This window comes from Colobus angolensis, unplaced genomic scaffold, assembly GCF_000951035.1.
Source record: "Colobus angolensis palliatus isolate OR3802 unplaced genomic scaffold, Cang.pa_1.0 Scaffold235, whole genome shotgun sequence".
Classification (NCBI taxonomy): domain Eukaryota; kingdom Metazoa; phylum Chordata; class Mammalia; order Primates; family Cercopithecidae; genus Colobus; species Colobus angolensis.
The window spans coordinates 4,628,697-4,644,495 of NW_012115544.1; the positions used below are offsets into that span (position 1 = coordinate 4,628,697).

The window sequence follows — 15,799 nt, forward strand, 5'->3', positions numbered from 1 at the left end:
GTATTTTTAGTAGAGACGGGGTTTCACCGTGTTAGTCAAGATGGTCTCGATCTGCTGACCTTGTGATCCGCCCGCCTCAGCCTCCCAAAGTGCTGGGATTACAGGCGTGAGCCACTGCACCCGGCCCAAATGAACTTTTTAAAAAGAAAACCAGTGTCATTCCTTGAGTTTCATTTTAATGCATCTATTCACATACTGCTTTTAACTTTTTTTATACTGCTAAATTTTTTTCAATTTGATCTTTTCAAGATTGAGACTACATATTCCAATTTATAGTAAATCAGAAATGATTTCAATTTCATAATTAACTTTAATAATAGGTTTTGTCAGTGAAAATATTTAGGCTAACTTTTCAGAAAAGTTTCACCTTCATTTAATAACTGCATTGTTCACCAAAACTTCTGGTTACCTTATTTCGCAAATGTGGAAAAAAAATAAAATAAGAAAAGACAAATAAAGAAAAAGTCAAGGAAGGTATACTAGAGAATAAGGCAGAAATCTTCCAGAAAATCCAGACTGTACATATACAATACTTTCACATAAATATTAGGAAAGTAACAATGCTAGACATTTGTTTTTTCCTATATTAAGCTATATACACTAGAAATAAGCCTAAATTATTAAATAAACTATATTACAGACTTAAACATATGAAGAGCCTCAAGTTACAATTTGGCATACATTTTTATTTTCAAAGACTGGATAAAAAAAAGTTAACCTCCCAATTACATAAGGAACATATAGACATATTCACTCACATGGTGTAATATTAAAAAAAAAAAAAAACCCCAAGGAGAAGCCTTACCTTTCCATTAAGTATTTCCAAGCCACTTATTTTAGAGCTTTAAAAGTCATTAGGAATCATCTAGTCAACCCTGTCCTCTAAGAGAAAATGAAGCCCTAAAGAGGTTAAGTCACTAGCTAGTTTAGTGACAGCTAGATATAGATCCTCAACTCTTCAGGGTCAAGGCTCATTCTCATATATCATATTGTCCATGAAAGTTTTCTAAAGTATTTCGAGACTTTACTACAAACGTACTTTGTAAAATGACAGTGAGTTTTAATAAATAACCTTATTTATTTCATCCTTTACTCAGACTCCTCTGGCAGCATGTTTATAGCTAAAGGAATGCATACATGATAACGCCTCTAAAGGAAGAAAATAAAATCAAAAGTATATTAGAGCTTAACAGCTACCTTAACATGTGTAGCAACAGTGATAATATTAAGTGTTATACACTTGCTTAGAAACAAGTTATGCTGAAAATATTAACCTAAAGCTTATCTCCTCTAGAAGTTGTATAAATATCATTCTACACTAATCATCAACCCATTACAGCAATCACTGGAGCTATTTTTTACATTTATACATTATATAGATTTTCACCTGTCTCCCCAGACTGTAAAATCTTTGTGAGGACGAATTCTCTCACACTTGATGACTTCCCTCAAGGAGATAAAAAGGTATTCTGTCCATTACACAAACACAAACTTTAGAAACATTATCCTACCAATGCTATTGAAAATTGGCAGCAATAAAAATTTAGAATCATGATTCCTAATCTTCTGGGCCATCTTTCCTCCCAAACTTTTAACACACTGAATAAACCTTGGGTAAATGAGCAAACCTCTCTCAAGTTTCCTTCCAAAATAAGGCTTGTAAGGGAGCTTCAGATTACATGAACTTAATTGGTGAAATAACTTGAAAATAATTGTATGTAAAACATATTATTTACAAAACATTATTATCTTAAACTTTAAGATTCCCATATAGTACAGAAATGCAGTAGAGCTGGAAAACAGCACTTAACTTTTTGAAACCCCTTTATCAAAGGAAGACAAAACTTTTGTCTTTTCAAACCAAAGACAGTCTTTTATATACACACATACACACTCCAAGGAAAACATCTACAGGCCATATTCAGTTTCGCTGGTAATTCCAAAAGCTTATGAAAAAAGACTTTCCAATGGCAAAGTTAAGCCCTCCTACCTTTATAGTATCTTTCAAAGTTTTGATGCAAGGGCATTCTAAGGTTCTTTCTGAGCGTTCGCAGCTACTGGAAACAACATGTCGTGAACTGTACATATTCAATAATCACAGAAATATCATTGACCCCACAACTTCATGTATCATTAGTACCAATAATATAAAACCAAAAATTCCATCCCTTAATTCATATTGTAGTAATGGACAATATATACAAAGGAATCAAGTTCTCATTGTGCTCTCTTACTAAAACTTAAGTTCTTGTTCTGACCAGAAAGCAACTGTCAAACAGATGTGTTTTAATCACTACACAGTAAACTGTATTTTCCTTTGGAACCTCTGAAATACATATTATTACATTTTATAGAATAAAAGACTGGTCACCACTGCGTGGTATTCAATACCTATATATTATTTCAGACATTGAACCTAGAGTGCTTCCGTTAACTTAGGATACACGTGTGTTCATGATTTCCCCCAAAAGAACTGAGTCACAGAGTTTTGCCAGGCAAACTACTAATTTGAAGTCCCTTACCTAAAAACAATGGATGGAAAACTGTCAAGATCTTTTACAGAACTACTGTGTTCCCTGAATATTTCTCATCGTCCACTTCCCATCCATGGCAATATGAAATAGGAACCGGGAAAAGGAACATGTATGCTTACTATTACAGTAAGTAAACACTATTCAAGCAGTGCTACATCGATTCAGAACCCTCACTGCGCTGCTATTAAGCAAAGCTTCTTTTTCTATGTAACTTAAGTCCGTGCCCTTCCGCTGCAGCAGTGGCGCCGCACATCCCCCACCCCTGCGGCCACTTCCGTGTTTACACTCCTCTTCCCTCCAATTCCATGCGTACATTGTCAGCTTCACTCCCGCCCAATCTTCATTGGCCCAGCGAGGGCCCGTAGTCCCGCCCCCAGAAATCAACGTTCTAATTTGCAACACCTCAGAGACCAGATTGGAACCAGAGGCCTGTCAATCCCGTCCGTTCTGTCCTTTCCGAGGCGCTTCCGCTGTGGTGGGAGGTTTGGGGGGAGGGGGGAAAGGGGCAATTCCGTGCTGAGACTTCCCTAGGGCCAAGACTCCCTCCCTCCCGCCTCGCTCCTTAACATTCACCCACTGTTTACAAAAATAAATGTTCTTCTCTGACGCCGAACCCTCTAGGTCAGGGGTACAAATATATTGTGTTCTTCCCATTCTCCCCCTAAAAAAAAACCCACGAAGGAAGGGGCATAAACCTAGTTTCTTTACAGCCACCCATTAAATGAGCAAAGGGAGGCGGGCCCCTGAAACATCATCCCGGTTACTCAACATTATTAAGTGACCTGTCCAGGACCGTTACTCCTGAGACTGCATAAGGTGGGAATGTGCGGAGGAGGGAGGGTCAGAGCATTTTTTTTTTTGGCGGGTATCGGTCCACCGGACATCGGCCCTGGCTGCCTGGTCCATGCGGAAGTCATGGAATTGTGGACGAAGTCTGAAGGGAGAACCGAGCAGGGGTGGCGAGCGTTCCCTGGAGAAGCCCGCCGCCCCCGACCGCGGGCAGTAGCGGCCTCTCCGGCCAGACAGCGTGGCAGGCGCTGCCGAGAGACAACAGCCTCACTCACTTCCTGGTTCCTCAGCAACTGGGGTGAAGCGCACAACTCGTCCGCCCCCGAGTCCCCAACTTAACCGCGGCTCCGTTCTCCAGCACCCGCTGCCAGCGCTCCGCCCGGCAGCTGCTGCTGCTGCTCGCCGAACCCACCCTGAAGCGACAGCGCCGGATTCGAGGCAGGTTACTCTCCAAGGTGATCACTTCCTGATTCGTCGCCTCCATTACTTCATTCACTCCCCCCTTTCCCCCAGCCGCCCCAGTGACTGTGAGGTGGACACTGTACCCCCAGCACAGACTGCTACAGGGGAGTCACCCGCCTTCTGTGCACCCCCTCTCCTGCTGCACCGATGCACGGGAGAAAAGTTCCCCTGCCCTTACCGGCCCGGATGAGCAGATCCAGCTGGTTCGTGGGTCCCTCATGCAGAGACGTCGCCATGTTTATCCCGGGGCTGGAGCTGCTGCTTCACATTGACTTACACCGTGAGCAGCGGCGGCAGGGGAGGAGGCGGAACCCGCGGCCGGAGACACACGCCGTGCGACCGACACACACTCACGCACTCGCACACACTCCGACGCCCGGATCCTTGCGCGTCCTCCGACAGGAAGCCGAGGCCGGCCCGCCTCCCGCCGCCGGGCTGAGAAACCCCACCACCTAACGGCAGGGGCAGGGGCGGTGGCGGCGGCGGCGGCTGTGGCGGCCGCCCCAGCTGGCAACGCGATCCTTCCGCCCCGCGCCTAGACAGGAAGTCCCGGACGCTCGCTCCAGAGAGCGGCAGCAGCCTGCGGCGAGAGACACCTGAGGCTGGGAAACGGCTCCGGGAGCCGCGCGAGGACACAGCCCCTCGGCAGGAAGAGGCACATTTCACGCTCTGCGGAAGAAAAGTCTGCAATTGTCCCCCCTCTGGAAAAGAGCCATTAATCATATTTTCTTCCTGGAAGCAATCTAATACCTAGTCCTGCAGCTGTAAATAAAGGTGGCTATTTAACTTCTTTTGGCTTTTTCAAACCTTATGCAACATGAAACATCCGCACTTTAACACAGGAACACCAACAAAAAAGTCATACCTAGAACATATTCTGAAACCTTTACTTGGAAAGTAAAGAGTTCCCAACTTTCCGAGACCAACTTCGTCCTTTTCCCTTAACAGAAGTGTCAAAGAGCACATTAAACGGGTACTTAGTAGAACACACCAACCTCTGGAGATTAGACTCCCCCAATATGCTAATCATGAAATTCATGTACCCTTTCATTTCTGTTTGGTTCATTTGGAAACAAATTTATATTGTCATTTACTTCAAAAAAAAATTCTTGCTGAAAACCTTATTACAAATACATGTTAAAATACAATGGACGAGGGAGATAAATCGCCAATTTAATGACTCAATTTACTGAACACAAGAAATCAAACCAATATAATGACGAATGACGCTTCATTAAAATGCTTCCCTGGTTTCAGAATTTCATAATACATAAATTGTTTGAAACAAAGGGTTATCCTAAAGTTGTTGGCACACAAAACTTACATAAAGGAACAGTGCCTCCTACAGAGTAAGTGCTCAGTATTTGCTGAATAAACAAAAAGATCTGGCAGTTACAAATTTAAAATAACAAGGTGACAATTTTTATGATCTAACTGTGTAGAGAAAAAAAGTTTTCAGTGGTAACATTAAAGCGATATCATTTCATAAAATCTTGCCCAACCTGAGTGCAGCATCAGAATGGATTTACATAACCCATGACTATTTTTTCTCATTTATCCTAATACTCATTTATTCTCTTGGTCCTTTTACCCTACCCCTATCACCATGATCCTCACTCTCCCAAAAAAGAACCTACATGCTATTTCCAAAGTACAACTCCTCTTTAAATAAGGATCTCTTTCTTGAATTAGGTAAACCTGCCATGTATGGGACAAAATGAACTACATGGTAGCTTTTGTATTTTATTGCCAATCAGTTTAAAGTAAGCATCATCCTTAGCTGGGCATTGTGATGGGCCTGTGCACCTAGGGACTCAAGTCTGAAGCCAGCCGTTTTCTTGAGCCCAGGAGTTTCGGGTTGCAGTGAGCTATGATCGCACCACTGCACTACAGCTAGTTATTTGAGAACCACAGAGTCAGTCCACTTCTTCACTTTACACATTGGGAAACTGAGGCCCAAGAAGTTACTTAACAAAGTTTACAAAGTATCTTATTACTTCAAGGTCAAAACTCTTACAAAACAGTCTTCTATAAAATTTAGAAGTTATAAAAAGATAAAAGTTAAATCCATGTTACTACTATTATATTTATAGTATTATAAACTGCAAAATGGTTGATTTTTTTTTAATGCCAAAGGTAAAGCAATGGGAAGTTAAGAGAGAAAAATGGAAGAAAAAAGTTTTGAGAAGTGAAAAATGCGAGAATAGGAAGAGGCCAAGCTGTCTTAACTTTTTCTCATACAACAATGAAATTCAAAGTTGGTATCTTGAGCATGTTTAGGGAAAAAACAGGGTCAAGAAAACCGTAAGAAAAATATGTCTGTGAAGGACAAGTTGGAATCACGTAATTTAAGAGCACCAAGTAAAGTCTGGTCTGTCAACATCAGAAAATAGACAATAGTTACAGAAGTGCAGTCTACAGATGTACAAAGAAAAAAGATTAATTATTTCATATATTTTATACTACTGTTTAAATGTCTATTTGAGCTTTTTATGTTACTGATTTATTTAATAGTCAGGTTTTATAAAGTATTATTAAAATGAAGATGTTCGAACCCATAGTCATAAACTAATTCATTTATTCAACAAATTATTATCCAGTACTTACTTTAAGCAAGTTTCTGTTGTAGATGTTTATTAAGCTGGTAGCACTAAATTACGTAACAAAAGGAAGAAATTAAGCCTTCTCAATTCATACAAAATTCCCCACCCACCAAGGGTGAAAGTCTTAGAGACAGTATGATACACAGGACTGCTTATATATGAAATTAAATAATAGGGTGTATATAGAGTGGGTATAATTACCACCCGAGGATGTTAAATTATTTATAATTATAAAAGCCTTCATAAGGCATACATTTTTAACAGGAGCTCAAAGAGGCAAATTTTTGTTAATGAAATGTGTATTTTTTCTGAGGAAAAGGACTATGGCTAATTTTAGATTCTCAGAGGATCATACCTCCTAAAAGTAATTTTATTGTAAGTCTTTCTGTCATATGTACAACCATGAAAATCCTCTGATGAGTAAGGGTCCAGTATGTACTGTTTTTGATACGTACTTAGCTTAGGTGTGATCTGACTTAGGTTCATGTTTTTTGCATTTTAACTTATCCCTGGGCCAGGCTCTCCTTGAGACTTGTTGATTCTTCGCTTTATGATTTATACTAGACAAACCATTCCGTTCAATTCTTAGCAGCCACTCTTAGAAGACTGTCAGCTAAGTATTGCAGCTAGTCATTAATTAATTCATTTATTTACAGAAACAGGGTCTATCAAGGAGGGTCGTCAACTCCTTGCCTCAAGCAATCCTCCTGCCTTGGCCTCCCAAAGTGTTGGGATTACAGGCATGATTTGTGCCCAGCCCTGCAGCTAGTCTCCTCTATGGGTGTTAGACAGACAACGTTTTTTCTTTTCTTTTTGAGACGGAGTCTCGCTCTGCCGCCCAGGCTGGAGTGCAGTGGCAGGATCTCAGCTCACTGCAAGCTCCACCTCCCGGGTTCACGCCCTTCTCCTGCCTCAGCCTCCCAAGTGCTGGGACTACAGGCGCCCCCCCACCACGCCCAGCTAATTTTTTGTATTTTTAGTAGAGACAGGGTTTCACCGTGTTAGCCAGGATGGTCTCTATCTCCTGACCTCGTGATCTGCCCGCCTTGGCCTCCCAAAGTGCTGGAATTACAGGCGTGAGCCACCGCGCCTGGGCACAAGCAACTTTTTAAAATAGCATCTATTAAGCACCAAATGTACATGAGTTAAAATAGTTAATTATCTCTATAAACAACATTTATGACAACTGATTTCAAGGGTTTGAGTTCTTTATTATCATCGAAGAATATGTAGTATCTTGAATCCACTGGAAAAAAATTTGCAATTCTTGTGAAACTTTACAAGGGCCCATATATAATTCTTGTTTAGCATGTTTATGAAAAATTACAGGCTGGGCACGGTGGGTCACGCCTGTAATCTCAGCACTGTGGGGGGGCCGAGGCGGGTGGATCACCTGAGGTTGGGAATTTGAGACCAGCCTGGCCAATGTGGTGACACCCCGTCTCTACTAAAAATAAAAAAATTAGCTGGATGTGGTGGCACATGCCTGTAGTCTCAGCTACTCGGGAGACTGAGGCAGGAGAATCATTTGAACCCAGGAGACGAAGGTTGCAGTGAACCGAGATCATGCCACTGCACTCCAGCCTGGGAGACAGAGCAAGACTCTCTCTTTAAAAAAAAAAAAAAAAAAAATTTACGATAAAAATTTTAACTGAAAATATACTAGTCAAATCTCATTTAATTCCAAAAGGAATATTTAGATTAACTAATTTTTTCTTCTCTTACAATACTTTCTGAACTCTACCCACTGAAAAATTCTTCAAATGTCAATACTGAGTTTTTAATTGCCAAATCCGGTGACCTCTTCTCAGTCTCCATCTTACTGCTTCTCCAAATATTGTTGACTACCCCTTTATTGAAATCCTTCCCTTCGTTTGATTTTCATGATAGTAAACTGTCTTTGTTTCTTCCTATTTCTTTTCAGTTGTCTTCACCCACTTCTACACCACCGTTAAACATGACTGTTTCGCCCAAAGTGTGATCCTTAGCCACCTTGTCTCCTCATTCTCCACTCTCTCCCTCTAGAGTGGTATTATCCACCCCCACCGAGGACTTTTTTTCTCTCTCTCTCTCTTTTTTTTTTTTTTTCTGAGACGGAGTTTCGCTCGTTGCCCAGGCTGGAGTGCAATGACGAGATCTTTGCTCACCGCAACCTCCGCCTCCCAGGTTCAAGCAATTCTCCTACCTCAGCCTCCAGAGTAGCTGGGATTACAGGAATGCACCACCACACCCAGCTAATTTTGTAGTTTTAGTAGAGACGGGGTTTCTCCATGTTAGTCGGCTGGTCTCTAACTCCTGACCTCCGGTGATCCGCCCACCTCGGCCTCCCAAAGTGCTGGCATTACAGGCGTGAGCCACCGCGCCTGGCCAAGGACTTTCAATACTATTACTATACTGATTCAAAAATCAGCATATCAAGTCTTGATTTACTTTTTAAAAAATATATAGGTACTAATTTCCAATTGTATAATAAACATCTCTACTTGAATAACCAACAGATAACTAAAGATCCTTTATCTACAGATTTCATTTACTCTATCAGTAACCATCATCTTACCAGGTTAGAAAACTTAGTCATCTATGTTCCTAGTTTAAGAACTCATCTCTTATACATTTTTAGGGGGATTTAAACCATATAGGAAATTACTAAAAATAATGTAACATGGTCATATCCCCTTCTCAACCAGAACCTACAACTACTCATTTATGCTGTAAGATTGTTTTCCCCCTAAGAAATAACATATAAAAGATGAAGATGGCATTTTTGAATACGACCCCCAGACCCCCTTCCATCTCTCCAGAGAAATTGCTGTCATGAGTTTAGTGTATATTCTTCCATTCTATTTTTTATACTTTTACATGCATATATATTTACATATGTACATATGTGTTTGTGTATGTATCCCTGAATGACATATAGTATTATTTTACATGCTCTGGGTACATAAATGACATTAAACTACATATGCCATTCTAAAATGTATTTTTTAACATTCAATATTTACATTCTATCCATGTCAGTATAAGTAAATATAGCTATGCTTTTTAAATGCTACAAAGTATTCCAATGTATGCATTTACCCCATTTTATTCATCACTTATCTAAGTTATTCATCACATTATCTAATAAAGTTATTCATCACATTAGCAAAGAGTTTCCATTTCTCACTTTTATAAATAATTCTGCAAAAAAAAAATTATGTTTTCTTAAACATGTATGCTACAGTCTCTCCACATCATATACCAACAAACAAAGTTTCTAGGTCATAAAATAAGCATTTTCTTTTTTTCTTTTTTGGTATGGGTCTCACTCTGTCACTGAGGCTAGAGAATAGTGGCATGACCATAATTCACTGCAGCCTTGAACTTCTGGGCTCAAGTGACCCTCCACCTCAGCCTCTTAACTTAGCTAGGACTACAGTCATATTCCATGCCTGGCTAATTTTTTAAAATAATTTTAGAGGGTCTGGCCATGTTGCCCACGATAGTCTTGAACTCCTGGTCTCAAGATAGCCTCCCACTGGTCTCCTGAGTAGCTAAGACACACACCACCACACTCAGCTTGTAAGTACAATTTTAATTTGACATAATTCTGTCCAAAGTGGCTATGCAAGTCCAGTGGTTTGGTAGAGTTACCATTTTTCTCACATGCTTGTCAATCCAAGATATAAGCTGAATTTTTAAATTTCTGCCATGTGTTGAGTAACAAGAAATTTTTCATTGTCGTATTAACATGCATGTATTTAAGTATTAAGGATAAATATTTTTCATATACTTACTGACCATTAACATTTCCCCTGTGAATTGACTATTCATGTCCTTGGCCATTTTTCTATAAAGGCATGAAATAGAATATAGTAATTTGTTTTTGAGACAGTGTCTCCCTCTGTTGCCCAGGCTGAGTGCAGTGCTGCTATCACAACTCAGTGCAGCCTCAACCTCCTGGGTTCAAGTGAACCTCTCACTTCAACCTCCCAAGTAGCTGGGACTCCAGGTGTGTACCATCGCACATGGCTAATTTTTTATTTTTTGTAGAGATGGGAGGATCACTTGCCCAGACTGGTCTCGAATTGCTGGATGCAAGCAATCCTCCCACCTTGGCTTCCCACAGTGTTGGGATTACAGGCATGAGCCACTGTACCCAGCCAGAAAATAATACTTTTCAAAAATACAGAAGATTCACAAAACCAGAAGATTACTTTGAAAAGATTAATAAAATAAACAGATTTTGGCAAAGATTGTCAAGAAAACAGAATATATATAGAGAATATATATATATATGTATATATATAATATGGAACAAAAAGGGGGAAATAACCACAGATATAATTGATATTTAAAAATAATAAAATAGACCGGATGTGGTGGCTCACTCCTGTAATCCCAGCACTTTGGGAGGGTGAGGCGATTGGATCACCCGAGGTCAAGAGTTCAAGACCAGCCTGGCAAACATGGTGAAACCCCGTCTCTACTAAAAATACAAAAATTAGCTGGGCGTGGTGGTGCACGCCTGTAATCCCAGCTACTCCAGAGGCTGGGGCAGGAGAATTGCTTGAACCTGGGAGAAGGAGGTTGCAGTGAGCTGAGATTGTGCCACTGCACTCCAGCCTGGGCAACAGAGCGACATTCCATCTCAGAAATAAAATAAAGTAAAATGCTACCAAAAAAAAAAAAAATAGAGCCGGGCGTGGTGGCTCACACCTCTAATCCCAGCACTTTGGGAGGCCGAGGTGGGTGGATCACCTGAGGTCAGGAGTTTGAGACCAGCCTGGCCAACATGGTGAAACCCCGTCTCTACTAAAAAATACAAAATCTTAGCTGGACCGGGCGGCGGGTGCCTGTAGTCCCAGCTACTCAGGAGGCTGAGGCCGGAGAATGGCGTGAACCCGGGAGGCGGAGCTTGCAGTGAGCCCGAATCATGTCACTGCACTCCAGCCTGGGCGATAGAGCCAGACTCCGTCTCAAAAATAATAATAATAATAGGCTGGGCGCACTGGCTCACGCCTGTAATCCCAGCACTTTAGGAGGCCCAGGCGAGCAGATCAAGAGGTCAGGAGATCAAGACCATCCTGGCTAACACGGTGAAACCCCGTCTCTACTAAAAAATACAAAATCTTAGCTGGACCGGGCGGCGGGTGCCTGTAGTCCCAGCTACTCAGGAGGCTGAGGCCGGAGAATGGCGTGAACCCGGGAGGCGGAGCTTGCAGTGAGCCCAGATCGCGCCACTGCACTCCAGCCTGGGCAACAGAGACTCGGTCTCAAAAAAAAAATTATAAATAATAATAATAAAATAGTATTATGAACAATTATATGCTATTGAAGTTGACATCTGGATGAAACATATAAACTATTAGAAGTATATAAAATTCCCAGGAGGCACACACACACAAAATTGAATAGAATAGTAAATAGTAAAGAAATTAAAACACAATACAAAACCTTCCCTCCACAGAAAAAAAAAAAAAAAAAACCCAGGCTTGAATATTTTTAATGCAAATTTTAGCAAATTTCAAAATTAATTCTTAACTTACACAAGCTGTTTGCAGAAAATATAAAAATAAGTGAAAGCTACCTGGATTATTTTATGAGCCAGTGTAATCTTGATTCCAAAAGCAGATAAAGACAAGAAAAGAAAATTATGGTTCCACTTCACTTATGAATAGATTCCAAGACTCCTTAACTTAAAGCAACGCAAAGCAAAATGATGAGTAACATTTATCCTCAAACTACAAGAGTTCAACATCTGGGAATCCATCAACTGACCATATTAATACAGTAAAAGAGAAAAGTGACTTATTAAATGCCAAAAAAGCACGCGATAGGACTCATAGTTACAAAACAAAAGGAATAGAAAAGAATTCCTTAAGTTGGTATATACATTACATACTAAAGACTATAACAATTTCAAGTTTAAACTTCAGATACATTCCCTTCAAGATTAGGAACAAAACAGGGATGGCCATTAATATTATTAATCTTTTTAAATATCACTTTAACATAATACTGGAGTTCTTGACTGACTTTTTTTTTTGGGGGGGGGGGATGGAGTTTCACTCGTTGCCCAGGCTCACTGCAACCTCTACCTCTCAGGTTCAAGGGATTCTTCTGCCTCAGCCTCCTGAGTAGCTGGGATTACAAGCATATGCCACCATGCCCAGCTAATTTTTTGTATTTTTAGTAGACGGGGTTTCCCCAGGTTGGTCAGGCTGGTCTCCACCTCCCGACCTCAGGTGATCCACCGCCTCAACCTCCCAAAGTGCTGGGATTACAGGCGTGAGCCACCACACCTGGCAACTAACATCTTAAGAAACAAAAAAGAAATAAGATAATAGGAAAGACAAAAGGAGGGCTGAGTTGTCCTAGCTAAGGCCCTCCTAGACCAGTTAGTTCCCAGCTGATCCACAGATGATCCTAGATACAGGACCAAAGCCAACACAGCAGAGCCACATAACTAGCCCATAAGTCTGACGAAAACAATAACTGGTTCTTGTTTCAAGGCAATAAATTTTGGAGTGGCTTGTTATGCAGCACGAGGATAAAAGTAGGGACTGAAGGTTATTTATTATGAGTAAGTAGAAAGGTAAGTAGAAAGGTAAAATGTGGTGATGTTTAACAGGGAATACTCTGCAGCAGTTTGAGCAACAAATAAGATATACGCAAAGCAACACGCAAGGATATTAGGAACAGTGCTTACTTTAAAAAGCAGGAAAGAAAATAAGATACATAACACTATTTATATAAATTTTAATTACATACAAAGGACATACAACCTCAACATACTAAGAAAATATACATTAATCAACTTAAATTTGATGCTTATTTGGGAGGGAGGAAGATGAGACTGTTGTGCAAAAAGAAGATTAAAGTAATGCCATTTTAAAAAATGAATAAAATGAGGGGATATGAAATAGGGATCTAATTTTAGATTTCTTTATTTATCTTTATATATTTTAGAGTTATTCTTAGCTCCCTAGTAAAGGGTGTTTTTTTTTTTTTTACTATTATCAATGGGATTTTTGTTTCATTTCTTATTGATTATTGCTCCTGCCTATGGCAAACCCGATAAAACTTCTTAGCAATGTTAACAGTTTATCTGGATCATCTCTTAAATTTTATGTGTTAATTAAGTCATCTGTAAATAATAACAATTTTGTTTCTTCTATTCTGATCTTTATGTCTTTTTTCCCCTGTCTCATTGCATTAGCTAGGACATCCAATAATAATTCTAGTTAGTAAAGTTGATAGCTGGCATCTTCTTTCTCCATTAAGCATGATTTTGCTATAGAATTTTTTTTTTGAGACAGAGTCTTGTTCTGTTGCCCAGGCTGGAGTGCAGTGGCACGGTCACAGCTCACTGCAACCTCCACCTCCCAGATTCAAGCAATTCTCGCACCTCAGCCTCCCAAGTAGCTGGGATTACAGGTATGCAACACCACCCCCAGCTAATTCTTGTATTTTCAGCAGAGACAGAGTTTCACCATGTTGGCCAGGTTGGTCTCAAACTCCTGACCTCAAGTGATCTGCTCACCTCGGCCTCCCAAAGTGCTGGAATTACAGGCGTGAGCCACTGTGCCAGCCTGCTATAGATTTTTAGTATGTGCTCTTTATCAGGTGCCAATACAGATTAAGAGTCTTTTATCCTCAGCAAATTTTAATTTTTCTTTTTTTTTTTGACGGAGTCTCACTCTGCCACCCAGGCTGGAGTGTAGTGGCACGATCTCGGCTCACTGCAAGCTCCACCTCCTGGGTTCACACCATTCTCCGGCCTCAGCCTCCTGAGTAGCTGGGACTACAGGTGCCCACCACCACGCCTGGCTAACTTTTTGCATTTTTAGTAGAGACGGGGCTTCACCGTGTTAGCCAGGATGGTCTCGATCTTCTGACCTTGTGATCCGCCCTCCTCGGCCTCCCAAAGTGCTGGGATTACAGGCTTGAGCCACCGCGCCCGGCCTTAACAAATTTTTTTTGAATCTATAGAGATGATTACAGTTTTCTCCTTTAATCTAGTCACATGGCTACTACAATAATTAACTTTTTAATATACAGCCACCTTTGCCTTCCTATTATGAATTTAGTCATTATGTATTTTTAAATCAATGATGGATTTCATTTGCTATTCTTTATTTAGAATATTTGCAGCTATGATTGGCCGGGCACGGTGGCTCACGCCTGCAATCCCAGCATTTTGGGAGGCCAAGGCTGGTGGATCACTTGAGGTCAGGAGTTCAAGATCAGCCTGGCCAAAACGGTGAAACCCCGCCTCTACTAAAGTGCAAAAATTAGCTGGGCATGGTAGCACATGCCTGTAATCCCAGCTTCTCAGGAGGCTGAGGCAGGAGAATCGCTTGAACCCGGGAGGAGGCAGCTGCAGTGAGCCGAGATCACGCCATTGCACTCCAGCCTGGGCGACAGAACAAAACTGTCATACACACAAAAAAAGAACATTTGTAGCTATGAGCATATATGAGTTTGACCAAAAAAAAAAAATCTGTTTTTTATTGGGTAAGTTTCAAGGTTAAGGTTATACTAACTTCATAAAATGAGTTGGAAAGCTTTCCCTCTTTTACTATTCTTCTGGGATAGTTTATATATGAGAAGTATTATGTATCCTCTGAAATTTTAGTAATAAACCTGGGTCTGATGGACTTTTTTTTTTTTACTTTTTCCACATGTTATAATGGACTTTATTTAAATGTGTAATAAGGAAGATGCATATGTAAGATTAAAGAAATTGAATGGTTATTAATTTGGGCTTTCTATTTCTTCTTGAGTCACTTGTAAATTACAGTTTTGTTTTGTTTTTTTGAGACAGTGTCTCACTCTGCCTAGGCTCTAGTGTAGTGGTGTGATCTCAGCTCACTACAACCTCCACCTCCCAGGTTCAAGCAATTCTCCTGCCTCAGCTTCCTGAGTAGCTGAGACTACAGGTGTGCACCACCCTGCCTAGCTAATTTATTATTATTATTATTATTCTTTGTAGTTAGGAGGTCTCACCATACTGCAGGCTGGTCTCGAACTCCTGGACTCAAGCAATCTGCCCACCTCGGCCTCCCAAAGTGCTAGGATTACAGGCGTAAGCCACAGTGCTTGGCCTAAACTATAAAATTTTAACATTATCCATTTCACAGGTTTTTAAATTCCTTGGCAGCAGTTTTTTCATAGTGTTCTTTCATGGTTTTTAAACTTTTTATTCTTTTGGCCCTATATTTGTTCTTCAGAGTGCTCATTTTTCTTTAATCTGTCTTTACAGAGGTTCTTCCATTTTATTAGTTTCTGGTTTTATTAATAATCTAGTACTGTTTTAGTTTCTATTTATTAATATTGACTTTCATCTTTATTTTTAACTTACTTCTACTTTACGTGGATTTATTCTGTTGGTCCTATATTGACATGTAGATTTGGATATATGCT

At 40.4% G+C, this 15,799-nt stretch overlaps 1 protein-coding gene across 5 annotated transcripts in view; it reads right to left on the reverse strand.

Annotated features, from left to right (window-relative positions):
- ELF2 (E74-like factor 2 (ets domain transcription factor)) overlaps window positions 1-15,799 on the reverse strand; it is a 126,897-nt gene that overhangs the window by 22,797 nt on the left and 88,301 nt on the right. For 4 of the 5 annotated variants that reach the window (XM_011944645.1, XM_011944643.1, XM_011944644.1 and 1 more), the window contains exon 1: window positions 3,964-4,315. The exons of the other annotated variant lie outside the window; for it this stretch is intronic. In XM_011944645.1, the coding sequence (XP_011800035.1) occupies window positions 3,964-4,021 (58 nt within the window). In that variant the 5' untranslated portion in view covers window positions 4,022-4,315. Of the gene's footprint in view, window positions 1-3,963; window positions 4,316-15,799 lie in introns of those variants that run through there. 5 annotated transcript variants of the gene reach the window in all.